We start from the raw sequence: 25656 nt of genomic DNA, 5'->3' as shown, positions 1-25656 counted from the left end.
AGTACAGCGGGGAGGGCATCTGCAGGGCGTTTGCCTTGAGCACGGCCCACCCGGCATTTCATATGGTCCCTAAGCACTGCCAGGAGGAGTTCAGAGCACAGCGGTGTCCCCTCCCCACCCCCATTAAAAATAAGTAATCCTCTAGTAAGGATGTTTTAAGAAACATCCCATTTGAAGAAAACGAACAGATGAAGGCCAAGCCCACCAGACTCACCAAACTCCCTTTCTGCCCACTCCAGAGTGGTGTCACTGGGAGGAACACTCGCCATCTGCGATGACCCTCACTGAGGCTGCAGACACCCTGACCTGGAAAGGTTACGAGCTCGGTAGAGCTCAGAGGTCCAACATGAGGTTCCAGTGTGACTCGGTACTGGAGCCAGGGAGGGATGAGTCTCTGGGCTTCCGGTCTGGGCCAGCAAAAGGAGGCGTCTGCGCTGGGCTGAGATAGAATCTGCCTTCCAGGAACCGAGTGAGGCCTCACTGAGCAGTTCCGGATAAGCCTCCCCAGCACAGAGGGGAACTTGGCCTAGTTGGAGCAGGAGAAGATGACCCTGGGGGCTTCCCCGTCCCTCGGCCCCTGCTCTAGCGCCCGGGGCTCCTCTTCCGCCTGCCGGGTCAGCCCCAGCCTTTAATCCTGCTCCCCGCTCCTGCTCTGCTGAGCTCCTCAGTCAGTCTCCAGACCCCCCACTGGGAGCTAGCTCCCCTTGTTCAGGGCCCGCTCCGCCCCCACATGCCTTGAAGCATTTTCTTGACATTTGGTGGTGACTGTCACCTGCTGAACTGTGGTCCCTGACGGTGGAGCAGTCAGTTCTGCCCTGCAGAGAGTATTCTGTATTGAAGGGATGGGGTGGTCCGAGAGAAGTGAGCGCAGCCAGCCCAGGTTCCTTCCTTGGCACCACATCTGGCCCCCCAAGCCCCACGAGCAGTGAGCCTTAAACACCACAAAGTGTGGCCCCAAAGTGAATAAAGGCAAGAGAAGCAGATAATAGAATTTTTTTTTTTTAATAATAGGGATTTAAAGGCTACATAGGACCGAGAGGGGCTGGTCGGGGAAACGACACTTGTGGAGAAACGGTTTGAACAGGGCAATGTATCCAAGGAGCTGTAAGAACTTGTAAGGGGGTCTGGTACAGAGGTTGTACCGAGACGGTATTATTTCTGGATTATAATCGAATATGTGATGAATTCCACAGTAACAGGTTTCCCTTTTTCAGCAGAGTCAGATCCAGCAGTGCTGGGATGAAACTTGGGGCGTGTGCTGCCCACTTCCTAGTCACAGTTCTATGAGGGCAGCAGTTTAATAGGTTTATTTGGGGAGGGAGGGGAATTGCAGGAAGACTTTTTCTCTCTTCCCCTTTGGTTTTGTTTGGCAGCCCCTCCCAACTCAGCACACGGGAGTCACTTCTGGTGGGATTGCAGGGACCAAGCTGGGGGCTCCCGGGGAAGCATATGTATGTTCCAGCCCCTCCCCAAATTCATTTTTATTAATTATTAGCTACTCAGTCCACATAACATTTTCTTCTACGATTGCTCTTAAAGGTTACTCCTTAGTCTCAGCAAAATGCCACCTCCGTCTCAGCTCCAGGCCTCTGAAATGTCAAGTGAGGGAATTTAAGATTAATCCCAGGAGGCTGTTCAAGGGTGAGCCCCCACCCCCCACCACAGTGACCAGCAGCCAGACAAGGCCAGCCTCAGCCCAGTGACTTCCACTGAACTCTCCTCTGTCACCTAATTTCGTAATCTGCCCTGGTTTATTTGCCCCAGTCCAGAAGAATACAGTACAATGAGAGCATTAACATCACCTGAGGGACTGGAAGCTGATATAGGAGTGACAGGACTTGCCAGGCTCGCAGTGGACCCCTGAGCAAAACCCCAGCACCACCTCGGGCCCCCTGACTACCAGGTGTGGGACCCCACAAAAAAATAGTAATGAGAAGTCGAAGGGTTTTCTTCTTGTCAGGATTGAGGGCCAGAGGAAGTACAGCAGGTCGGGTGCTTGGCCTGGACAGCGAACCAATCCTTGGTACCACCAGGAGTACTCCCTGAGCACAGAGCTAGGAGTTAAGCCCTGTATGCTGCCGTGTATGACCCCAAAACAAGTTTGATCTTATAAATGTTTGGATTTTCTCAGGAAAATTTTCTCTGTAAATGGTGGCTTAAGAGCCCCCCCCCCACACACACACACACACACTTTATGGATAAATGCATAAACCATGGCACTGAGGGCTCACTAAACTGTCCCATCTCCCCTGCCTATTCCCCTCACACTTGGGTCTTTCTTTACTCCTGGGGCAGTTGAAGGCACATCCCTTGGATACTCCCTGCCTTCTTGGCTCTGTACCTTTCGTTTGAAATACCCCTCTCCCGGGGCTGGAGAGATAGCACAGCGGGCCAACCCAGGTTCGATTCTCAGCATCCCATATGGTCCCCTGAGCACTGCCAGGGGTAATTCCTGAGTGCAGAGCCAGGAGTAACTCCTGTGCATCGCCAGGTGTGACCCCCTCAAAAAAAAGACCCCTCTCCCTCCTGTCACCTGACCAACTGCTTGCTCCTGAGGGCCTGACCTCAGGATGCTTCTGGATGTCCCGAACTCAATGGTCTTGGGGCTGACAAGATACTCAAGTGGTGGAGTACACACTTGTCATGCGTAAGACCCTGAGTCCGATCCCCAGCACCATGTGGTCCCTAAAGTATTACCAGGGCTGCCCCTACTTTGGGGGGAAGGGGGAAAGGGCCTGATAAAATTAAGCAGTAGAAAAGTTTCTTTGCAGGAGAGAGGCTGTGGGTTTGAGCAGGGAAAAAAAACGAGTCTTGCTTTGTTGTGCCTAACGGAGCAGCGAAACAGACTTCATGAAATATTTATTTTGTATACTGCCCTCTAATTTTTATTTTATTTAATTCTAAAACATCTATGTAAAATCCGATACGTTTTAAAATAGTGGGCACAACGGTAGGGCGTTTGCCTTGCACACAGCCAACATGGCCGACCCGAGTTCGATTCCTCCGCCCCTCTCGGAGAACCCAGCAAGGTACCGAGGGTATCTCGCCCGCACGGCAGAGCCTGGCAAGCTCCCCGTGACGTATTCGATATGCCAAACACAGCAACAACAAAGTCTCCAATGGAGATGTTACTGGGCCCGCTCGAGCAAAATTGATGAACAACGGGAGGACAGTGACAGTGATAAGACCCCAAATTCTGCTTCTCCCTTTACTGCATGCACACAATAAGCAGCTGTAGTACCTTATTAGACTGAACTAGAAAGGGAGGGACAACTTGGGAATTTGGCTGAGTGATCGGATTGGGAGAAGGCCATGCTGGGACCACTCTCCACACACTTGGATGAGCCTCACGCATAAAAGAACTGGCAGAGGAACCCAGGTGTGTGGCACCCGGGGCTGAGATCTCCAAGCCTGCACGGTTTGGGACTGGACCTGCCAGTAACTAGACAGTTACACTCACCAACTGCCGTGTAACTCCAACAACGGCCAGGATCCAGAGATTATCACACTCAGCTCCCGGAAGCTTATCATCTTATCATCTCATTCCTACTTTGGACAAGCTGGCAGGCTACCAAATGTAACCTGCCCACACGGCAGAGTCTGGCAAACTCCCCGTGGTATACCCAATATGCCAAATACCAGTAACAATGATGGGTCTCATTCTCCTAACCCTGAAAAAGCCTTGAATATGGCACTTTAAAAAAAAAATCTCAGTGCTAGGACGAAGAAGACGTTACTGACACCTGCTCGAGGCAATCGACGAACAACAGGTTGGTCGTGATCGTGATCGTATTGGGAAGAGGTGTGTGTGTGCACAGCCCAAACGTGGTGATAAATGGTCTGTGACCTCCAATGTCCCGCTGGAAGTGCTGGGAAGGGAGGCGCTGGCAGCGGCCCTCTCAGGAGGATGGTCCTGACAACTGAACTGCTAGCTTGGAGTTAGCAAAGTCATAAATTCAGGACAAGTGGCAAATTGATGTATATGGGAACTGGAGAAATGGCTCAAAGGGCTAGATCACGTGCTGTCCATGTGGAAACTCGGAGTCCCAGCATCACGTGGGCTGCTCCCCCAGAACTGAGGGGTGCGACCCCTCAAATCAAGTTTTTGTGTAATGTCATTTTTGTGTGTGTTTGTTTGGGGGGCACACCCGGCCGTGCTCAGGCTGTACTGCACTCAGGAATCACTCCTGGCTGGTAGGCTCGGACCATATGGGATTGCTAGTGATCGAACCCAGGCCGGCCATGTGCACGGCATATACCCTACCTGCTGTTCTCTCTCTCCCTCTCTCTCTCTCTCTCTCTCTCTCTCCCCCCCCCCCCCATTTTTAAATGCTGTCAGCTCATTTTAGAATATTTGTGTCTCACTGTATGCCAAGCCAAGACATCCATGAAATGTGGCCCTTGGCCTGACAGAAGCTTCTAAGTGAAGAAAACTTCCCAGGGAGTGAAAGGGAACCAAATTTCAGGGAGACTGTATCTACCCGTCTCTTCTGACCTGTAGCTCGAATACAGCTGGAAGCCAGAACATAAATGGGAAAGAGTCGCTGGGGTTAGACTGTTCTGTGGATCATGAAACCGCTGACAGCTGTGACACTTAGGCCACAGTGAGAGCTTCCGAAGGAGCGAAGACCAAAAACCCAAACCCCGTCACGTCGAGGATCTGAGGACTTTCTGCCAGCACCTGCTACGGCTGTAGCATATTACTCTGTGGCGAAAAGGGATCAGGCGTGGAAAAAGCTGTTAAGGCTGAAATAGAAACTCCCGTGACTCAGTTCCCCAAGTGGCCCGTCTGCTGCCACCCAGGCTGCTACGGCGCCTTCTTCCAAAGCCGAGGTTGTTGGTGTCTCAACAATAGGCAGGTTTGCTCATTTGCCCTGTTGACTTCATTCATTCCCATCGAGGTGAGTAAACAGCAAGTCATTGGCTGCCAGGGCCCAACCCCCGGCCTTGACATCTCTCTGGCTCTGTTCCGGCCCAGCTGGAGCAGGGCAGCCCAGGGATCAAACTGAGGAACTATTTACCTGGATAGCTTTTTAAAAAGCAAAATTTTCTCATCCTGGCAAGTCTGTATGAGAGTTAATTCATCCCCTGGAGTTAATTGGGGTTAATTACGACCAGCCTGGCAGGTCAGGGCGGCCAAACATCTGGCCCGACTTGCTTACCCCAGACAGTCTCCTCGACTCCCTCCTCTGCAGCCTCTCCTGAAGCTCCAAACACCGTGTGTGCCTTTCAACATGTGATTATTCAAGGTGGGAGGAGACTGGGGATGCTTGAGCCCACATTCAGCTCACAATTAAGCCCTCTGCAAGATGAAATCACGGGTTGGGCAAGGGAAAAACATCCCTCTCATCACATGATAAATGAAGACGGCAATTAAGCAGGGTGATTACCCCCCCTCCCATTTTACCTTTTCCTATTTATATGCTCACCCTCTCCCTGAGCTCTCCCCTTTGCCAGGGAGGCTGAATTGCTCCAATTGCTCCATTTTGTTTGATGCAGGTGTGGTGCCAGCACAACGTGGGAGGAGAGGGAGGAGAGGGAGGAGTTTGGAGCGTAGCACCCTAGTGGCCCACCCTCAGCCTTCACGGAATTCAAGGATGAACCCCCCCCCCCCCCAGGACACAGCACCCTGAGTATTCATTTCAGCTCAGCCAGCTCAGCCATTAAGCTAGCTCAGGAAACTGGGGGGGGGGGGGGGGGGGGGGGAAGGGTAGAACCCCGGGCTTCATCTATTCAAAGTCTGCATCTACCACCAGTAATCCTATTTATTTATTTAGCTTTTTGGATCACACCTAGCCACGCACAGGGGTTCCTCCTGACTTTGCACTCAGGAATTACCCCTGGCGGTGCTCAGGGGACCATATGGGATGTCTGGGAATCGAACCCGGGTCTGCCGCGTGCAAGGCAAACGCCCTCCCCGCTGTGCTATTGCTCCAGCCCCTCCTGAGAGGTTTCTTCTCGGGGAAACGCATAAGGAACCCGGCCTGGGCTGTGTGGAATGCCACGGGGGCCCGAACGGGTCCCTTTAAGAACCGCTACTTTGTGAGCCGGGCCTTCGATACAGTATCACGTTTTAACCCCCAGGTTTGGTGAGAAAACGAGTCGAACCGATTTGCTAAGTCTGCGCAGGGCGGGGTAGGACTCCCACTCCCCTTATTTCCGTGGCCGGCTCGAATAAAAAGGACCACAAGTACCAGCATCCCTTGCACGGCCCAGCGACCCAGTGCGCAAACGCACCCCCCGCCCCACCCCCGCGGGGCCCCCACGGCTCGGCTCTTGGGCCCTCGGCCCCCGTCCTTAGGCCTTAGCGGTTGGCCCGAACAGCCAATCAGGCGTCGCCCGCTCCCCGCGCTCGGGCCAATGGCGAGGCTGTTGCTAAGAGGCCGGGTGTATTTTTAGCTCCTCGGTGGTTCCGAAACCCTTCGCGTAGGTCGGGGCTTGGGCGGCTGGAACGCGCCGGGCGGGAGCGCGCGAGCGGGCGGGCGGGAGCGGAGGGGAGGGGAGCGGAGGGGAGGGGAGGCAGGGGTACGGCCGAGGGGGCGTGCTGGTGACGCGGTGCCGCTCGCTGACGCACGAGGCAAGTAGTCCCTGGAGGAACCCCAGGAGTTGAAGCCGAAGCGGGGGCGGGGCGGGGGCGGGGTGGGTCGGGGCCCTCGGGGCTCCCTGGAGTTTGCCCTCCGAGGCGGCCGGACTCTCCGGGAGCCGAGGAATGCGCATTCGGGCCCCCCCGCCCCCGCTCGTTGCTCTTTGCCCTTGCCAAAAATAAATCAAATAAATAAATGAATAATAAACCGACCGGGGAGGCGCGGGCTGGGGGTGGGGGGTGCAAGCAAAGCGATCGTAGCTGGAAACTTTCGGATCTCGCCACCCCCCACGTGGGTTCGGAGGCTGCCGTTGGGCTGGAACCGTCTCGAATGAGCATAAAGGTCGAGGACGGGGAGGGGATTGGAAAAAAAAAAAAAAACAACGAACGACTCGAGGAGAGACGGGAGAAGACAAGGTGCCAGCTCCCGGGGCGCCCCGGGCATCGCCACCTGGCAGTCCCAGTCCGCCTGACCTCACCCGGGCACGGCCCTCCCCACCTGCCCTCCCCACCCCCCAACTCCGCGGCCGGCTCAGAGGCCGAGGGGTGGTGCGGGGTGGAGGGAGGCCTCGAGCGCTCGGGCCCGGCTCGCCCCGCCCCGGGTTCGGCGAGCCCGGCGCCTTCGGGCTCGGGCTCGGGCTGGGCGCCGCTACTAGGAGGAATACGGTTCTCCCCCGAGCGCCCGGCGGGGGTCGCCGTCCCGGGAGAAAGAAAGGCTCGGGGGCGTCTGCCGACAGGCCGCCGCGCCTGCGCGGGAGCCCACGCGGGCCCTTTCCCCGCCGCGAGGGAACGGGGCGCCGGCTGGTCCAGCTCCCGGGCCCGCGGGGCCCCGCTGTGCCCCTCGCGCTGGCGCCCGCGTCGCACGAGGCGCTCCGAGACCTCGGGCCGCCCCGAATCGATCAAAGTCCGAAGCGCTTCGCGTCGCTCCCCGGGTGGGGGGGGACCCCCTCTCGCCCCCAACTACCCGCGAAGTGAGCGAAACGGGGGCGCTCCGAGCCGTCTGCTGGGGGGAGGCCGGGGAGGGGGCCCGATGGGGCGAGCGTCCGAGCCGGGGGCGCTCCCCGCGACCTCCACGCACCCCCTCCCCCGTCTGCAGCGAGTTTCGGGGGCGCGGGCGCCTGGCGCTCCTCCCAGCGCGCTTTCCGGGAGGACCGCGGGGCAGGACCCGGGCAGGCCGGCGGGAGGACCCGGCCGGCTCGCGGAGCTCGCGCGGCGCGAGGGGTTAAGCGGCGGGCGGCGTGGAAGTAGTCCCGGCCCGGCCCCGCCCCGGCCCGCGGGGCGGAGGGACGCAGCGCGCAGGGGTGGGGAGGCGGGATCCGTGCGCAGGGTTGCTAAGGGTGAAACTTTTCATTGACTTTGCTCACTTCGGGCCGGGCTGCGGGACGGTGCGCGTCGTCGGGGCTAGAAGAGCAGCGCCGCCCGCCCGCCCGCCTGCCTGCCCGGGACACGAGCCGCCCTCCCCGCGGTAGCCCCCGCCGCCGCCGCCGCCAGCCCGAGCTCCGGAAAGCGGAGAATTCGAGGCAGCGCCCACCCGTTCCCCCCCGCTCGCCCCGCACCCAGCCCCTCCACGGAGGAAAGGACTTGCCCGAGCCCCGGAGCACTCCGGAGGGAGAAGCCGCCCCGCCGCCGCCGCCGACACCGAGTGAGTGGGGGGGCTCCGGGACCCGACAGCTCCGATGCCTGCCCCCCGCCCTCGCCCTTCACTTTGGCTGGACGCTCCACGTTGCCATCTACCCCCCCGCCACCCCATCCCGGCTCGGCAGCATTTTCCTCTCCCCTTCGACCTTCCTCCCTCCGGAGCTCCCGGTCTCCCCTCCCGTGCTCACAGTCAGCCTGGAGCACCCCATCATCTCTTCCCCAAGTGCGGTGCATTTCTTCCCTCCGCCGCCTCTCTCTCTCTCTCTCCCTCTCTCTTTTTCTCTGCTTCGTCTCCTAGAGACGCGATAGATTTTTTTCCTTCTCCCCCCCCGCATCACCTCCAAACACACACACAAACCCCCCCCCCAGAACTTGCACCCCGTTAAATAAATCAGAGGAAGGGGAAATCAAGGCCTTGTTTTGCTGCTGCTTGCTGCTTGCTGCTGCTTCTCCTCCTCCCGAGAGTGGGGTTAGGGGGTGGTGGTAATAATTAATCGGGTTGATTTCTGGCCCTGGGAGCCCGAGGCCGGGCGGGTGGACACCCCGCCTTTTGGACCGGCCCGGCGGGGCCAGCTGCCCTCCGGGCGCCGAGCAATTCGGAATTCAACCATTTTAGCTTGAGCGCTTTCAGGAGTAGCTGGGCGGGAAAGAGTGCCCCGAACCCCGCCTGCGGGCGAGGGCACCCCCTCTCCAGCCCCGCGCGCACACACGCACGCACGCCCAGCGCTGCTCGCCCTCGGGTCCGGAGGATGGACTGTGCCCTTGACCGGACAGGGAGGGGAAGGAGCGAGCCCGAGAGGAGGAGCGGCTGCCCCTGCGCCTCTCCTCCGCCCCCCCCCCCCAGCGGGCTTTGAACTCGAGAGGTGCGGGGAGGAGGGGGCTCCGTGCCTGCCCACCAGCCGACCGTCCTTTCCTCCTGCCTGGCGAACGGGGTCCCCGGGCCCGGGAGTCCCGCCCCGCCCCGCCCCGCCCCGCCCCGCCGACCATCCCGAGCGAGCGGCCGGCGGCGATGCCCAGGTGTCAGATGTTTGCGCCCGCCTGCCCTGCCCGCGCGCGTCCCCGTGCGGTCGCCGGCCGGCTCGGGTTACCCGGGGGCTGGGATCGGGCGCCCCGGGGTGAGGCTGGGGCTCTGCTGGCGGTCGGGCCTGCCTGGCGCAGGTGGGCCCGGGCGTCCCCGCAGCTTCCCGGGGTGGGTGGGCGGGCGGGCGGGTGGGTGTTTCTCTGCCCGGGGAACGGGGCTGATCGGGGGTGGGGGCTGCCGGAGCGGAGCCCACCGGGCTGCAAGTTGCGAAGGGCCCTTTTCTCTCTTCCTGGCAGCAGCCCGGCCCGGGCAGGGTGCGGACAGGGTGCGGGCAGGGCGGGGTGCGACCTTTCCCACCCCAGTCCGCATCCTTCGCCCCCGGAAAGAACTCCTGGACGCACGGCTCCCCTCATTCCACAGTTCTGGGAGCGGCGAAGGGAAGGGGCAGAAAAAGTTGAGGCTCGTTCACCAACCAGCCGGTAGGGTGGGCCTCCACGGAGAGTAAGGGCCTAGGCTGGCGGGGGTGGGGGGAGCCCGGCTATAAAATGGATTAGGCGGTGTGGGGGGGGGGGGGACCGCCCCAGCGCGCATGTGCATCGGAAACTTTTCCTCGCTGCTCCGGCCCGCGGCCCGGCTCGTTCCCGGGCATGCGCAGTCACCCCCAGCCGAGCCTTCGCAGTGCATGCAGGGAAGTGTAGTGCGCGAGGAAAGTGGGTCACTTGCCCCGGCCCCCGCCTGGGGCTTGGGAGGACTACAGTTCCCAGAGTGCCGTGCGCGGCGCGGCCCCACCTCCCCGCTTCCACCCACCTCCGTGGGGCTCGGTTGGAGTCCGCTTATCCTTGGGGCTTCGGCGGACCCCGTGACTCCCACAAGGAGCCCGGTCGCCAGCCCCTGTTTGCGGGAGAGAGTGGGAGACTTCGGGTGCGGAAGTGCACTGGGTGGGCAGAAGTCCTTGAAGTCTCCACCGCACTTACCCTTCCGGGCCGATGGGCGGGGTAGGGCTGGCCAGGGGACCCCAGGGACCCGCTCTCAGCCCTAGGGGGTGCAGCGCTGGCCTCGATAAAACTGAGGACCCCTCCTTTTCTGCCCGAATGTGGGGTGACCCGAGTGTCAACGCCGCAAAACGGTGTTGCGGCGGGTGCTGGATGTCTTCCTTAAAGCCCCCCTAAGCATTCTCTGTCCACAGATGCACGGAGTCTGCGTTACGTTGCCGGGTCCCGGGCTCCAAGCCGCCTTTCTTTTCCCCTTTTTTGTCATTCTGTTAAGCACTGACTCGTTGAGATACAAGCCCCTTCCTTGCAAGGGATCCGAATTCAGGGGTTAACTAGTAAGCAAGCGAAGGAGGATAAACTCTTAAGTGAAATCGGATAGAATTCAGATACATTACTTGCAACTTTTTGATTGATTGTCAGAAGGTAGATTTTGCTCTTGTTAGAACATGTTTTGTGTGTGTGTGTGTGTGTGTTTGTCACCTGACCCAGAGGTGGAGAAAGATGGCCCAGTCCTTTGCTAACTCAGACTCCACTGATTCCTTTTAGTGGAGGGCAGTTATTTTTAAGCATTCTCATCTTTGCCGCATTGTCTAGTTTACACAGAAGCTCTCGGCTCTGCCCAGAGCCTTAAAAGAATAAGCAAACGCACCCGAACGGTCACGCCTGCCTTTAGTTAAAGACTAGACTGTGCTTTAATCCTCCATTTCATAAGCTTCTTGAAGTCCAAATTAGAGCCTGAGCTGATAGAGCAGAAAATCTCATTCTGGTTGTCTGGCATTTTTGTGAGGTAACACCCCGCAGCCATCTGGCCTGGCCTGTTCTCCAATTAAAGAGGCAAAGGTGGCATTACCCACTTCCTTGTCCGAGGACAGCATCGCCGCCGTGCCAGTGGGTGTGCGGCTTTCGGTTGCGACGGCTGCGAGAAACGGCTGGCGGGGCCGGCTGGAGGGAAGCTTCTGTCCCGGGGCACGTTGAGGGCAGGCTGACCCGTGGGTGAGCAGGCGTGAGAAGACCTCGGAGCCCTTGGGCCTGTGCAGGAGTGCCCTTTGCCCGCCAACCCCGTGGGGTACCGTGAGTTGGAAGTAACTTGGAGATTAGTCTGTATTAGAACAGGAGGCACACGGGGCTATTCTTCTGTTTTTGTTTGGCTTTTCGGGCATGCTCCTGGCCCCGCACTCAGGAATTACTTTAGCCAGGCACAGGAGACCATATGGGATGCTGGGGATCAAACCTACGTTGGCCGCATGCAAGGCAAACACCCTCCCCACTGTACAGTCCCTCCTGAGGGCCCTCTCCTGAGTCTTGAGCATCCCCCTCGGGAGGGCATGGGAGACGCCATCCTTAGGCACTGTGTCAACTGTGCGGTCGGACCTCAAAGACTGCAGCCCACATGGGCACTGCACGTCAATCCGGCCCGAGCCCCGAGAAACGCCCCCTGAGGGTTACGGGCTGTGATGGGGCAGCTTTTCCCACCATTTGGCCCTCAAACCTAGAGCTCGCCTCTGACTGCTCTGGCGCCAAACCAAGCTGCTGCCGTGGACTCCCCCAGACGGGGGTCCTCGCTCGGCCTGGGCCGCTGTGGTCAGGCCCTGCTGCCCCTGCCAGCGTCCGCTCTCAGCTTCCCCCTTTGAGAGCCAGTGGGATGGTCAGGGTCACTGGCTCGCGCGGGGCTCACGGCTCATCTTCCTGAGACATGAGTCTGGCCCAGACCTCAGGAATAAACCTTTTTGACCTCTGTGGGCTCTGGCTGGGAGAGAATCCCAAAATAACAGTCTGCGTGTTGATCTTGGGCCGCCTCCTCCCCGGGGATCTGCAAACACTTGATAACTTGGGTCCAGCGCCAGGGGCAGGTGGTCAGACAGTCCCAGGGAGCCAGGGGGTGTTGGTTCCCCAGCTGGTGGGATGGAAAGGATGATGGAAAGAAAAGGCCTTCTCTGTGCCCCCTCACAGGGGTGTCGGCCTGCACCTGGCTGGGAGCCGTCTCCCTGCTGGACTCCTGCTCTTGTCTCCATTCTGGGAGCCTCTGGGTGGGACAGGCTCTCCTCGGGGACAGTCAGCTCTGCAAACCAGAGCCAGTGGGGGTGGGGGTGGGGGTGTGACAATTGGAGGTAACCAGAGTCCAAGCCCCCACTGCAGAGTTAGACTGGGCCACTTCCTGCTGAGTGACCTTTAACTCCCCATTGAAGGAGGAAAACTCAAGAGTTAAACCCATGTCTCAGCCGGGGCTTCGCCCAGGTCATCGCAGAGACGAGTTGGCGAGAGCTTTTCCCTGATACAGCGGAAGTAGGGCTTGTGGCCGGGGAGTCACTCATACGGTGACTTCTCAGCACGGTGGGGACCTGAGCGCCCCGATTTCTTTGGAATGACTTGACAGTAACCGCTGACCTTCTCGGGTGCCTGCTAGCAGCCGGATACGGTGGGAGGCAGCTGGCATCCTGGGACGCAGCGAGCTTCTCAACGGCTCCCTGAGAACCTCAAGCCCATGTGGGGACCTGGACTAGGCATCCACCTGGGCCTTCCTGTCTGTCTGGCCACTCATGCTGCCCTCTCTCGTTCCCCAGAGCCACCTGGAGCCCAAGGCTGTCCACTGCACACCCCCCGCCCCTGCCCTCGGCTCGAGCCCTGAGCTGACTCCGCGCGGGCCCGGACCATGCAGCTGGAGATCAAAGTCGCCCTCAACTTCATCATCTCCTACTTGTACAACAAGCTGCCCCGGCGCCGGGCAGACCTGTTTGGGGAAGAGCTGGAGCGCCTCCTGAAGAAGAAATACGAGGGCCACTGGTACCCCAACAGGCCGCTGAAGGGCTCCGGCTTCCGCTGCGTCCACATCGGGGAGCTGGTGGACCCCGTGGTGGAGCTGGCCGCCAAGCGCAGCGGCCTGGCCGTGGAGGACGTGCGCGCCAACGTGCCCGAGGAGCTGAGCGTCTGGATCGACCCGTTCGAGGTGTCCTACCAGATCGGGGAGAAGGGCGCCGTGAAGGTGCTGTACCTGGACGCCGGCGAGGGCGGGGCCGCCCCGGAGCTGGACAAGGAGATGAAGAGCAGCTTCAACCCCGACGCCCAGGTCTTCGTGCCCATCGGCAGCCAGGACGGCTCCCTGTCCAGCTCGCCGTCGCCGGCCTTGGGCCAGTCCCCCAGCCCCACCTTCATCCCCCGCTCCGCGCAGCCCATCACCTTCACCACCGCCTCCTTCGCCGCCACCAAGTTCGGCTCCACCAAGATGAAGAAGGGGGGTGGGGCGGCGGGTGCCGGCGGGGGGAGCGGCCCGCAGCCCCCGCCGCCGCCCCCGCGCCTGGCCCGCTCGCCCACCGGCAGCCTGCTGCGGCACAAGGGCGTCTCCCTGTCGGTGCACTCGCTGAACTTCATCTCGGCCGCGCCGGCCCCGCAGTCCCAGCTGTCGCCCAACGCCAAGGAGTTCGTGTACAGCGGCGGCAGCTCGCCCAGCCTCTTCTTCGACGGTGCCACCGCCGCCGATGGCCAGGGGGGCAGCCCGGCGCCCTTGGGGGGCAGCGGGGCCGGGCCCGGCGGCAGCAGCAGCAGCAGCAGCGGCGGCGGCGGCAGCGGCGGCAGCTTCGACGTGGCCCAGGTGCTGGGGGGCGGCTCGGGCAGCCTCTTCCTGGAGAAGTCGCCCTTCGTGGAGGGCCTGAGCTACAACCTGAGCGCCATGCAGTACCCCAGCCAGCCCTTCCAGCCCGTCGTGCTGGCCAACTGACCGGCGGCCCGGCGGCCCCCCGAGACCACAGCACAGGAGGGGAGAGGCCAGAAAAGGAGCAGAGGGAAACAACGTCACAAAGAGATCTCCCATCTCCTCACCACCCCCGTGTCCAGCAGGAAGAGGCGGCCCAGGCACAAGCGGGAGGGCCCCCCCGAACCCCCACCGCCTCCTCCTCGGTTAATTCAGGTTTAGATTTCTTTTTTCTTTTTCTTTTTTCTTTCCTTTTCTCCGTGTAGCTTTCGACATCGCTGGTTAGGGGCTGCCTGTGCCGAGGACGGGCGGGGCAGATGCGCGCCCCCCCCCCCCCCGCCCCTCCCGTGGACGGGAGCGCTGCCCTGTGTCACTGCCTCTGTCCCCTCCTCAGCCGTCCAACCTCAGCAGGCCCCTTCCAGGCCTGCCCCCCCAACACCTACTCCTCTCAGGCCGGCCGGGGTCTCCTGAGGGCGCCCCTCATCTCTGCCCCTTCTCCCCTGGGCCTGAGGTTGGGACTGGGTGCGACAGACGTGTGAAGGTGTGTGTGTGCGCGTGTCTGTGTGTGTGTGCGCACCCACAGTTGGTTTGCTGTCCTGTTTTAAAGGATTCCAAGCCATGTGAAACCTGACCCCTGGGTATGACTCCAAGTCGTAGCAAGTGCTCCTTTGTGTCTGGGGTTGAGGGCTGGAGTGGGGGGGGGGTCACACGGTGGCCGGTGGCTGGGGTCACGCCCAGGGAGGCCCCGCACAGGGAGCTGGTGCACTTGTTTGTTTTTGACCAAAAAGAGGGGGGCGGGGGCTGCCGCAGCCTCGGATGCAAAGGAAAGGCCCCTCACTTAGCCCCCAGGGTTTTGGGGGTCCGCACTGGAGCTGGCAGAATCTGAAGCACCAGCCGGGACAGGGGAGGGTCCCCGGGGTGTAGATATGTGAATGTCCCTGTCTGCTTGAGTACTCAGCACCCCCAGCCCCTGTCACCTGCCCAGCACACCTTGGGCGCGAGGGGCGGGGCTGGCGGGCCAGGATTCCTGCCCCTAGTGGGTTCCTGGCCCCCGCCCCCCCCCCGGAAGGTATCAACGCCCTCGGCAGCCCAGCTCCCCCCAAAACCCGCGTGAGCAACTGCTGTGGCAGCGGGTCCCACCCAGATGGGCACTGCCAGCCTTGCAGGGGAGCCAGCCCTACCTCCCTCCGCCCGAGGGGCATTGTCCTGGCTTCTGGCCCCCTCCCCCCAGCCTCATCCCACCCAGGCAGCTGCTCGGGGCAGGCTGGATGCTGCCTTATGCCCCCCTCCCGCCCCCTCACGAGCGACGGTACCAGCCCCGAGATCCTGAAATACCGAAGAAAACTTCAGGAGCGTCTGGGCTCTGGGGCTCGGTTCAGTCTGTCTCGTCTCAAATCTAGGCATTTTTGCTTCGGTTTTATTTTTTAAGAAAACAGAAAGGAGAATCTGCACTAATTTACCTGGTTTCGTAGGACAACCTTTTTTTTTTTTTTCTTTTTTGGTTTCTTTTTTACATTTTTTGGTGTCCGTTTGTATTGAATAATTTGCTACATTTGTAAAATGTAAGAAGTATATATAATATATGTATATTTCTAACGTAAAAGAAGTAATTTTTTTTCTTTCAAGATTTTTTCTTAAAAAAGTGGAGAGTAAGATATTTTTTCAGGAAAAACAAACTTTAAAATAAAAAAAAGAGGAGACTCAAACAACACCTTTTCTCCTTCTCCCCACCCCCCTTCCCAGGAACAAATGCAAGGCGTAGCGTTCGAGAAGGATGGACATTTTAGTTCAGAGGGATGAATTCTCGATGCCGTGAGCTGGAGGCTCTAAGCCTGGCCCCCGAGATGGGGGCGGCCGCGAGGCGCCACGCAGAGGAAAATGGGGGTTCGGGGGGGCCCAGCTCACGAGCTGCTTTTCTTTAGTGCCGGAAGAAGATAGCCGAGCATTTCGTACTCAGGATGTCGTGCAATATTTCAGAATGGGACATTGGTGTGTCTAGAGACGTAGTTTAAAAGCAGAACAAAAAAAGATTGATCAAATCTGTACAGTTTATATTGTTCCAGATTTTTTTAAGTTTGTATTAAAAGCATGATATATAATAGTCTCCCTGCTCGGGCTGGGCTGTGTGTTCTTGGGGCCGCCTCCCCGGGGGCGGGGGGGATCCGGGACCCCCTTCGCCTCTCTGGGCCCCGAATGGGTGTACCAAGGTGCCATTCTTACCCCATTTGAAGGGCGCAATGCTTGGTGCCCGCTCCAGAGGCACCCCAGGTGCCAGGGACAGGCAGCCCCTGCCCTCCTTGGGAAGCCCCGAGTCAGGAGGACAAGGTCAGGTCTTGCTGACCTTGAAACAAGGGTGGCAGGAAGCTGCGGCCATGCTGAAGGTGACCTGTGACCACTGCTATGGAAGGGGCTGGGTGGGGGTCTCTGGCCCCACTCCCCACCAGGAGGCCAGTTCTCGGCCCACATGGTGGTCCAGGAGCCCTCAACCTGGCCTGGTGGGCATCAGTTTTCCCCATTCCTGCCCCCGTGCCCATGTTCAGGCTGCCCACTTCCCCGGGGCTCTGCACACTCCCAACTGCTCCGAAGAACACAGGGACCAGGGGCCGGAGCCATAGCACAGCGGGGAGGGCGTTTGCCTTGCACACAGCCGACCCAGGTTCGATTCTCAGCATCTCATAGGGTCCCCTGAGCACTGTCAGGGGTAATTCCTGAGTGCAGAGCCAGGAGTAACCCCTGTGCATCACTGGATGTCACCCAAAAAGAAAAAAAATAAAAACGCTGAGCACAGCGGCTGCTTTGAAACGCCTGTCCGGGTTCAACGTCAAGGCCATTACTGTCCATCCTCAAAGGCCACCTGCTGGCCCAGCCCGTGCCTTCCCGCGTCAGTCGGCAACTGAGTGAAGCTGTCAGGGGACAGCTGTGGCATTAGTGGACAAGAGGCCGGCCCGGGCGGGCAGCTCCCGTGTCTCTTCCCCGCCCCGCTGCCGGGACAGTGCCCCGAAACCTGGGAGCGTCTCCCTGGAAAGCAGGTGGCGGCCCCGTGAGTCATGGCGGTGGGGCACCCCACTCCGGGCCTCATGTCATCTGAGTCAGTCAGGCCTGCCACCCTCAGCCCCTGCTGTGTTCTCTTCCTTCCCCTGTCTGGGCAGGGCCTGGGGACAGACTGGGAGCCACCGGGGGTCGCCAAGCCCCCAGGAAACAGGAACCTACTGAACTTCCAGATTTGTCTTTGAGGAAAACAGCAAAAAAGAGGGGCTGGAGAGATAGCACAGTGGGTAGGGCGTTTGCCTTGCACACGGCCGACCCGGGTTCGATTCCCAGCATCCCATATGGTTCCCTGAGCACCACCAGGAGTAGCCCCTGTGCATCGCCGGGTGTGACCCTAAAAGCAAAAAAAAATTCCTCTTGACACGGGGCCTGTTTGTGCAGTAAAGGTCAGCGGGGCCAGGTCCTCACTAACCATTGGACTTACCTCAGGACCCACAGTCCTGTCCCCACCGTCCCCTGAGCCTGGGCGGGTGCTGGAGGACCCTGTGCTGTGGCCCCCTTCCCAGCTGGGGAGGAACGTGGGGGACCTAGCCCGAGTGGGACCCTGTGGCTGCCAACTCAGCACCCCGAGAGAACCCTCAGGGAAGCGCGGGCAGGAGCGGAGGCCTGGCCCAGCTGACCGTGCATCCGGCCGGCTCTACCGCACAGACCCCCCGTTCCCACTCAACACCCACTCAACACGGACGCGCCAGACTCATCCAGGCGGGAGGAAACCGCATGGCCAGCGGCAGACAGTCCCCTTTCGCCTGACTGGTTCCCCATCCCCAACGTCAGCTGGCCTGTTAGCCTGGGGGGAGGGGACACTCCCTAGTGGCTTTCCTTCATCAGATCAGCAGCCGAGAGGACGGAGAGAAACCAGCCAACCCCTTCTTTCTAGACCCAAGGACCAGCATGGTGTCCCCACAGAAAGGCCAGCACGGGGCTGGAGTGAGAGTGATAGCACAGCGGGGAGGGCGTTTGCCTGGCATGTGGCTGACCCGGGTTCGAGTCCCAGCATCCCATATGGTACCCTGAGCACGGGCAGGAGTGATTCCTGAGTGCAGAGCCAGGAGTAACCCCCTGTGCATCTGACCCAAAAAAGCAAATAAATAACAGGCCAGCCAGAGGACGGCCCGCGGCTCAGGCACTGCGGAGGACACTGCCTGGGTGCATCGTGGCCTCCCTCCCACCTGGCCCGATTGGGGTTTCGCTAATGTGAAGGACCAGAGACATGGTTCAGCCCCTTAAGCACTTGCCTTGTGCGCAGGCAACTCGGGTCCGATCCCTGGGACCACATATGGTCCTCGAGCACCACCAGGAGTGAACCCCAAGCACAGGAGAAAGGCCTGAACTCCACTGTGGGCCCAAAACCAAACAAAGGAAAAATGGAACAGGGACTGTCAGGGTAAGTGCTTCATTCAGGGGCCTCCCGGGGCCCTTCCTGCGTGGACCAGATGGGCCCAGATGCGCTCTAAGAGGGGTTGTGAAGGACCTATACCCTATATGGCAGAGAAGACAAAAGGTAAAATTAGAACTTGATAAAAAGGAAACAGAAGATCCCTCTCAGTCTCCAGGATAGAAAGACAAGTGACAGACTGGGAGGAAGTATTTGCAAACTAGCTGATAAAGGCTCCTGTCTCCAGCATCCCCGAAGAACCTTCTAGTGTCAAACAGTCCATACCAAGGTGGAAGTTTGGAGAAGGCTGGGAAGGTGCTCGAAGCTGGAGGTACAGCGGTTCCCTCCCAGGGGCAAGGCCCCGGCTCCAGCCCCCACAGAGAGCCAGGGAGAAGTCTGAGGGGACAGGAGTTGGGAGCAGAGTGCAGATCCAGTCACCTTAAGGGGGCCGGATCCATAGCACAGCAGGGAGGGTGTTTGCCTTGCACATGGCTCACCTCCTTTCAATTCCCAGCATCCCAGATGGTACCCTGAGCACCGCTAGGAGTGATTCCTGAGTGCGGAGCCAGGAGTAACCCCTGTCTATCGCCGGGTGTGACCCAAAAAGCAAAAAGAAAAAGTTAGGTGTCGGGGCTGGAGCGATAGCACAGCAGGTAGATGTTCGATCCCCAGCATCCCATATGATCCCCTGAGCACCGCCAGGAGTAATTCCTGAATGCAAACCAGAAGTAACCTCTGTGCATCGCCGGGTACGACCCCTCCCAAAAAGAAGAAAAAAGAAAGTTAAGTGTCAGCCCGAGGCAGCCCAACCATCACCATCTCCAACGGTTGGCCCAGAAGAAACAGAAATCATTGTCTGTACAGAGAGGGGTGCACGGATGTTCCGAGGGCTTCCTGTGTTAGCCACAGATTTAAAATCCAATGAACTTGAGGGGTGTGTGGGGGGAGGGCTGAAGATTCCAGGGTCTCCCCTCCAAGGAAAAGTATTCACCAGGGAAGAGAGGGAAACTACAGCACATGTCATACACATATATCATGTCATATATCTCAAAGTACATACTGTTGGGATTTATTTCTAGAGCATTCTCAAAAATTCAGGCAGAAGGGGCTCCCAAGGGTGGGGGGCAAGGGAAATCATGGGAAATACTGAATATGTTCATTATTTTGATTGCTGGGATAGTGGAACAGGTATAGGGTATGTCAAAAGTTATCAGATGGGGGGCTGGAGTGATAGCACAGCGGGGAGGGCGTTTGCCTTGCACGCGGCCAACCTGGGTTCGATTCCCAGCATCCCATAGGGTCCCCCAAGCACCAACAGGAGTAATTCCTGAGTGCAGAGTCAGGAGTAAACCCTGTGCATTGCCGGGTGTGACCCAAAAAGAAAAAAAAAAGTTATTCAGGGACTGGCTCGGTGGTCTGAAATTCCGGCCTTGAGACTGGAGGACGGGACAGTGAGGTGCTGATCAGGTGTGTTCCCTGGCACCCTTATACCACCAGGAGTGATCCCTGAGCACAGCCAGGAGAAAAGCCCTAAGCACTTTCAGGTGTGGCCCACCCCAAAACACAAAAACCCAGTTGCCATGCAGGGAGGAGGCATGGTTGTTTGTTTTTCTTGGCTTTTTGGGTCACACCAGGTGATGCTCAGGGGTTCCTCCTGGCTCTGCACTCAGGAATCACTCCTGGCGGTGCTCGGGGCGGTGGGGGGGTACCACTGGAATGCTGAGGATCAAACCTGGGTTGGCTGCGTGCAAGGCAAACGCCCTCGCCGCTGGATGGTCGCTCAGGCCCCAAGAGAAGGCGTGCGTCTGCCAGTGTGTCCTGCTTGCGGCATCTCTGTGGGACGCCCCCCCCCAGCACTAAGTCTGTGATCCCCAGAGCTCAGCTGGGCGTGTCCGAGCTCTGTGTGGGGGCCCCACGGGCAAACCCCCATGGCAGGCAGCCCAGGTATCCTGACGCTGCAGGGCCTGAGTGGCACCTCGCTCTGGGACATCACACCCACCCACTGGCCCAGCTGACCAAGAATCGGAGACCAGGAAGGCACCAAGTGTGCCGGCAGATGGACAGTGCCCCCCTCCCCTCCCCGTGTCACTGCCTCAGGCACTAGAGGGGTGGCAAGGGCAGCTGGAAGGGGCACCGCAGGCTCGGGACCCAGGGCGCCTGCCCAGGGCTCGAAAGGGGCGGGTCCCCTCTCCTGAGGCCCCTCCTCTGTCTCTGGCACACCCCTCGCTGCCTAGGGCACCCCCCCCCCACCTCTCTCTCTGCAGCCCGCGTTTCCTCGCTGGGCACTGGGGAGACCATGCCCAGCCCCTGGTGGACCCCACACTCCTGGGGTTCGCGGGCACTAGGGTCAGGCAGGACACCAGGCCCAGAGCAGGGAAACAGGCCACTTGGAGCATGGCTGGACGTGCCCAGTCACGGGGAGCGTCCCAGGACGGGGGGCTGGGGCAGGGGGCACCCCCTGAGTCGGGCTCTCCAGGGAGGCACTAGGCCTGCGTTCCGGGGGGGGGCTCCGACCTCCTGCTCGCTCGGGACAGGCCTGGGACAGGCTGGCCTGGCTCAGGGCCCAGAGGGGCGGGCCAGGTCAGCGGCCACCACGGGGGGCCCTCTTGGCCCTCTCTCTGGACACAATGTCCTGGACCGCGCCACGGCTTGGCTGGCGGACAGGGAACAGTGGCTGGCCACCGGCATGGGCGACCCGCCCAGCGGGCAGAGGGGCCCCGTCTCGGCCCAGCCTCCTGCCTCTCACCTGGCCTGCCACCTGGGCCAGGAGAGCACCTGGGGGACCCGCGGTCCCCCAGGAAAGCCAGGTGCTGCCTCTGTGTCGGCCAGGAGATCACCCCCTTCCAGAAACTCAGCGGCCTGAAAACTGAGTTTTGATTTTTTTTCTTTTGTTTTCTTTTTGGGTACACCCAGCGATGCACAGGGGTTACTCCTGACTCTGCACTCAGGAATGACTCCTGGCAGTGCTCAGGGGATCATATGTGATGCTGAGGATCGAACCCGGGTTGGCCGCGTGCAAGGCAAACGCCCTCCCCGCTGTGCTATCGCTCCAGCCCTGAGTTTTGATTTTTTCGGTCTTTGGTGCCTGGACAGCGTGGGGTGGACTCGGGGCAGGGCAGGACACAGGAGCGGGGGGTCTGGGTTTCAGGGGTCCTGGGCGGAGCCTGACCTCCCCGGCCTCTCTGCAGCCCACAGGCCACATCCCCTTCCGCCACAGGGAAGGAAGTGGACAAGAGTGTGGCACGTGGGGTCCGGCGCTGCCCCCGCAAGCACTGGGCTGGGACTAACGCCTGGACAAAGCCTTGTGACTCCTCAGAGGAAGAGAGCAGGAAAGAGCAAGAGAGGCCGAGTGACCCGCGCCTCAGCTCAGAGCTGCAGCAGGAGGAACAAACCCCACCAGGCTGGGGGTGGCCCGGGGGCAGGAATGCCTGCGCTGACCCAGTCACTCACTCCCTCACTCCCTCACTCCTGCATTCACTCCCTCGCTCACGGAACCGGGGCTGAGAAACAGGTCGCACTCGGTCTCGCGGCCCAGGGTGCAGACTCTGGACTTGGCCTTCACTTGCGAGGTGAGCAGGACGTCACCTGAGCAGGACGACAGCCCGCTCCCCCTGTGAGTGCTGAGTCCCAGGAAATCCCTCCTGCCTCGAGCGCCTGCTCCTCCTCTCAGTGCTCTCCCGTGGACGGACAGCAGTTCCCACCTCAGCTGCTCAGCGGTCACGGCCCCCCCCCCCCCCCCGAGGCATCCCCACCCTGGAAGTGACCTGGCGTCTCACCCTCTCGGGGGCTGGGGTGTCGCCCTGTTTTGCAGATATAGAAACTGAGGTTTCCATGGTATTCTGCAGCTTCCCCTCTCTTCAGTCTGCTTTCGTGGGGCGTTCAGGTGGGGCTGTGGGGTCCTCGGTGCGGGGGTCTGGGAACAGCACAGGTGTCCCACTGGGCAGGGCTCCCGAGGCCCCGGGCCTGCTTCCAGGCCACAGCATAGGTCCAGGCCACGTGCTCTTGGGCAAAGGCCAGGTCGGCAGGGTGCTGAGTGGCCCGGCGGGGCACCGCCCACCGTCCCGGCAGGCAGAGCACTGGGCCGGGAGGGGGAGGGAAGAGAAGCACCCTGGGAGCTAGCCTCCGCTGGGAGCAGGGCCTGGTGCTCCCTTTCCGCGCGAGGCCCGTGTTCCAGGGACAGCACGGAGGGCACTTGGTGTCCCAGCTGACCCGGGCTGGATCCCCGGCACCCCATCTGTTCCCCAAGCATGCCAGGAGTGATCCCTGAGAGCAGAGTCAGGAGGAAGCCCTGAGCACAGGGGGTGTGGCCCCAAAACTATCACTATCACCCTGTCTGTCCTTCATCTATTTGCTCGAATGGGCACCAGTAACGTCTCCATTCATCTCTGTCACATGCTAATGTAGCCCAGTGGCATACTGGGGGCTCTTTCAGGGTCAGGGGAATGAGGACCATCATTGTTACTGTTTTTGGCATATCGAGTACGCCATGGGGAGTTTCCTAGGCTCTGCCGTGTGGGCAGGATACTCTCGGTAGCTAGCCGGGCTCTCCGAGAGGGATGGAGGTTCTTGGGGCAGACTCTGATCACCTTTATTGTTCCCAGTCAGGCCCAAAAACAAACCAAAAAAAAAAAATAAGCATTTTTTTTTTCTTGCTTTTTGGGTCACACCCTGCGATGCTCAGGGGTTATTCCTGGCTTTGCACTCAGGGATCACTCCTGGCGGTGCTCAGGGGACCATATGGGATGCCGGAGATCGAACCCAAGTCGTCCGTGTGCACCGCAAACCCTACCCGCTGTGCTATTGCTCCAGCCCCTCAAGCACCATTTTCTAGGCAGATACCCACACAGAAACTCAGCAGGGCAAAGGCGCGCTGGCTGCCCCAGAGGGGAGAGGAAGCGGGGCCAACCCCACGTGGCCACGGTTTGCTGCCTGACTTCACGATTCCAGGTCAGGGGCTGGAGAGATAGGGCACGATATAGGGAGGCTATATCGTGGCTTCAATGGCTTCAATCCCCTGAGCTCCATCACACGTAACCCCTGAGCTCAGAGCCAAGAGTAAGCCCTGAGCACCACTGAGGGTGGCCCCCAAGCAAAACAAAACGAACAACAACAAGAAGACACCCAGAATTGCAGAGCAGGGCCAGGGAGTCAGCGCCAGGACTGGGGCACACGTTTTGTATGCTAGAACCCAGGTTCAATCCCAGGTACTGCGAGACCCCCTGAGAGTACTGAGCCTCTGAGCACTGCTGGGGGGGAGGGGAGAACGGGCTAAAGCCATGAATTTACAGGCTGGGCATATGGCGCATTCCCTCCCGAGAACTGCAGAGAGGCCCTCCCCCCCAGAACAAAACCAGAAGTGGTCTCCAAGCACTGTCAGATGTGATCCCCCCCACAACACAGACACACACAGACACAGACACACACACACACACACACACACACACACATTTAAGATCGCAGGGGGCCTGGGCCCAATGTGGGGGAGGGGGTGATGGTTCCCCCAGTTGGGGGGCTCCGGAGCGCCCCAGGCAAAGGAGAGGAAGAGGTGGTCTGCACAGTGTCAGAGGGAGGCTGAGGGGGGGTGCCCTGCCCCCTCCTTTCCGGAAGGAACATGGGTGTGAGCAGGGGCCTGTAGGAGGGGGAGTGGGCACTGGCGGGGGGGGCAGCTCCGTTCTTGGGGACACAGTCCCCCTAGCACCCCCAATCCTGCATGTGAGGACCTGGAGGCAGAGCAGCGCCAGCCCCCAGCTGGGCTGGTGGGGGAGGAACAGGTTGGGGGGGGCCTCCTGCCCAGGGCTGCCCCCTGGGGGGTTCCCCACAATATGCAGGATCCCACCCCAGAGTCCCTTGTCACACGGCCCCCCCCAGCTCCCCTCCCCGCCTCCCCTCTCCTCCTCCTTCTGGTGCCCCCCAAGGTCGTGGGGACCTGGGAGCACCTGGCCAGGGTACCACCCTCCCCTCTCCGGGGCATCCCGCCGCCCCCTCACCCACTGCCTGCGCACACCCCACACCTGTGCGGTCCCGGTGGGATGCTGGGGGCCCCGACAACCGGGCAGCCCCTCGCTGGCCTGGCTGTTCGCCCCTGGAATGGAGGCAGGAAGGCTGGAGGCAGCCCCCAGAGTCCTCGGAGGCCACTGGCCATGCTGGTTCCAGGGTTCCCCCAGCCTGGGACCTGGCATTCGAACCCCCCCCCACACCCCGGGCTTCAAAGGTTTGTGAAGCAGCAGGGGGGAGCCACAGGTTGAGGTGAACCTGGGGCAAGCAGGGGGCGCAGAAGGCATGGCTGAGTCGGGGCACGGCATCCCGGGGTGCGGTTTCCCCCTTCAGCAGCCCTGCAGGGTGGGCCTTGTCCTCATGGGCAAGTTCGGGGGTGGGGCATGGACGGAGACCCCCCCGCACCCCGATTCTTCCTTTATCCTGCTGCTCACTGCAGAGAGGGAGCCCAGAATTCCCGCCCTAGAAAGCCGGGGTCTGGTCGGGACGCGCGGGGGGCCACCACCCCACCCCAGGGAAGGGCAGAAGCCTGTGGTGACCAGCCCCCGGGGGGAGGGGCGCCCCGGGAACAGCCTGTTCAACTGCCGAGGCCCGAAATAGCGGCTGTGCTGGGCGGCCGCCCTGGGAAGGCTCAACAGTGTCGGGGGGCGCGGGCTCAGCCAGACTAGGGGCCCAGACTCTGTCCTGAGTCCTGGGGGGGAGGGGAGAGCACAGAGCCAGAAGGGACACCCCAACAAGCAGGGGCGGAGGCTTGGCTCCATCTGTTCCCCCCATCTCAGTGGGGGGCTCGGGTAATGGGCACCCCCCTCCCCACGCACCTTAGTCAGACCTGAAGCCGCTGCCCTGGGAACAGTCAGCGGAGAGCGCCGGGCCCCTGCTGCATAAGGCCTGGACTCACTGGCTACCGTGACCCTCCTGGGCTTCAGTTTCCTCATCTGTGAGCTGGGCCAGCACTAGGGCCCTAGCGGGGGGCGCTGTCTGGTGCTGGCGGCGGGGCAGGCAACACCCCACCTGCGCAGAGAGAGCAAGTCCAGTGCCCGCCCCCCTCGGTCTTCTCTCCCCTCTGCCCCACCCCCACTGTGCCCACTCGGCCCCCAGAACCCCACCCGAGAGTCTGCCAAGACTCAGCTCCCTGGAGGCCCAGTGGGACCCTCTGTTTTCTCAGCTGCAAATGGAATGTGCCCCAGCGTGGGGGGAGGGGGAGGCGCCCCTCGGCCGCTGCTCTGCTCTCCCCAACACTCACAGTGCCCAGGTGCCAGAGGACCACTCCGCACGCCCCCACCCCCCCACCATGTCCCTCTGCCACCTCAGCCCCTGCCA

At 60.6% G+C, this 25656-nt stretch overlaps 1 protein-coding gene across 1 annotated transcript; it reads left to right on the top strand.

The window, feature by feature from the left end:
- Positions 1 to 8092: 8092 nt before the first annotated feature.
- Positions 8093 to 16023, top strand: TOB2 (transducer of ERBB2, 2). Its single transcript, XM_056137558.1, has 2 exons — positions 8093 to 8225; positions 12796 to 16023. The coding sequence occupies exon 2, from the start codon at positions 12885 to 12887 to the stop codon at positions 13944 to 13946; it is 1062 nt and encodes a 353-aa protein (XP_055993533.1). The 5' UTR covers positions 8093 to 8225; positions 12796 to 12884; the 3' UTR covers positions 13947 to 16023.
- The last annotated feature ends 9633 nt before the right edge of the window (positions 16024 to 25656 follow it).

The sequence above is a fragment of the Sorex fumeus genome, unplaced genomic scaffold, assembly GCF_029834395.1.
Source record: "Sorex fumeus unplaced genomic scaffold, SorFum_2.1 ptg000125l, whole genome shotgun sequence".
Taxonomy (NCBI): Eukaryota; Metazoa; Chordata; class Mammalia; order Eulipotyphla; family Soricidae; genus Sorex; species Sorex fumeus.
The sequence above is the reverse complement of the archived record's forward strand: the minus strand, read 5'-3'. Positions and strand labels throughout refer to the sequence as shown.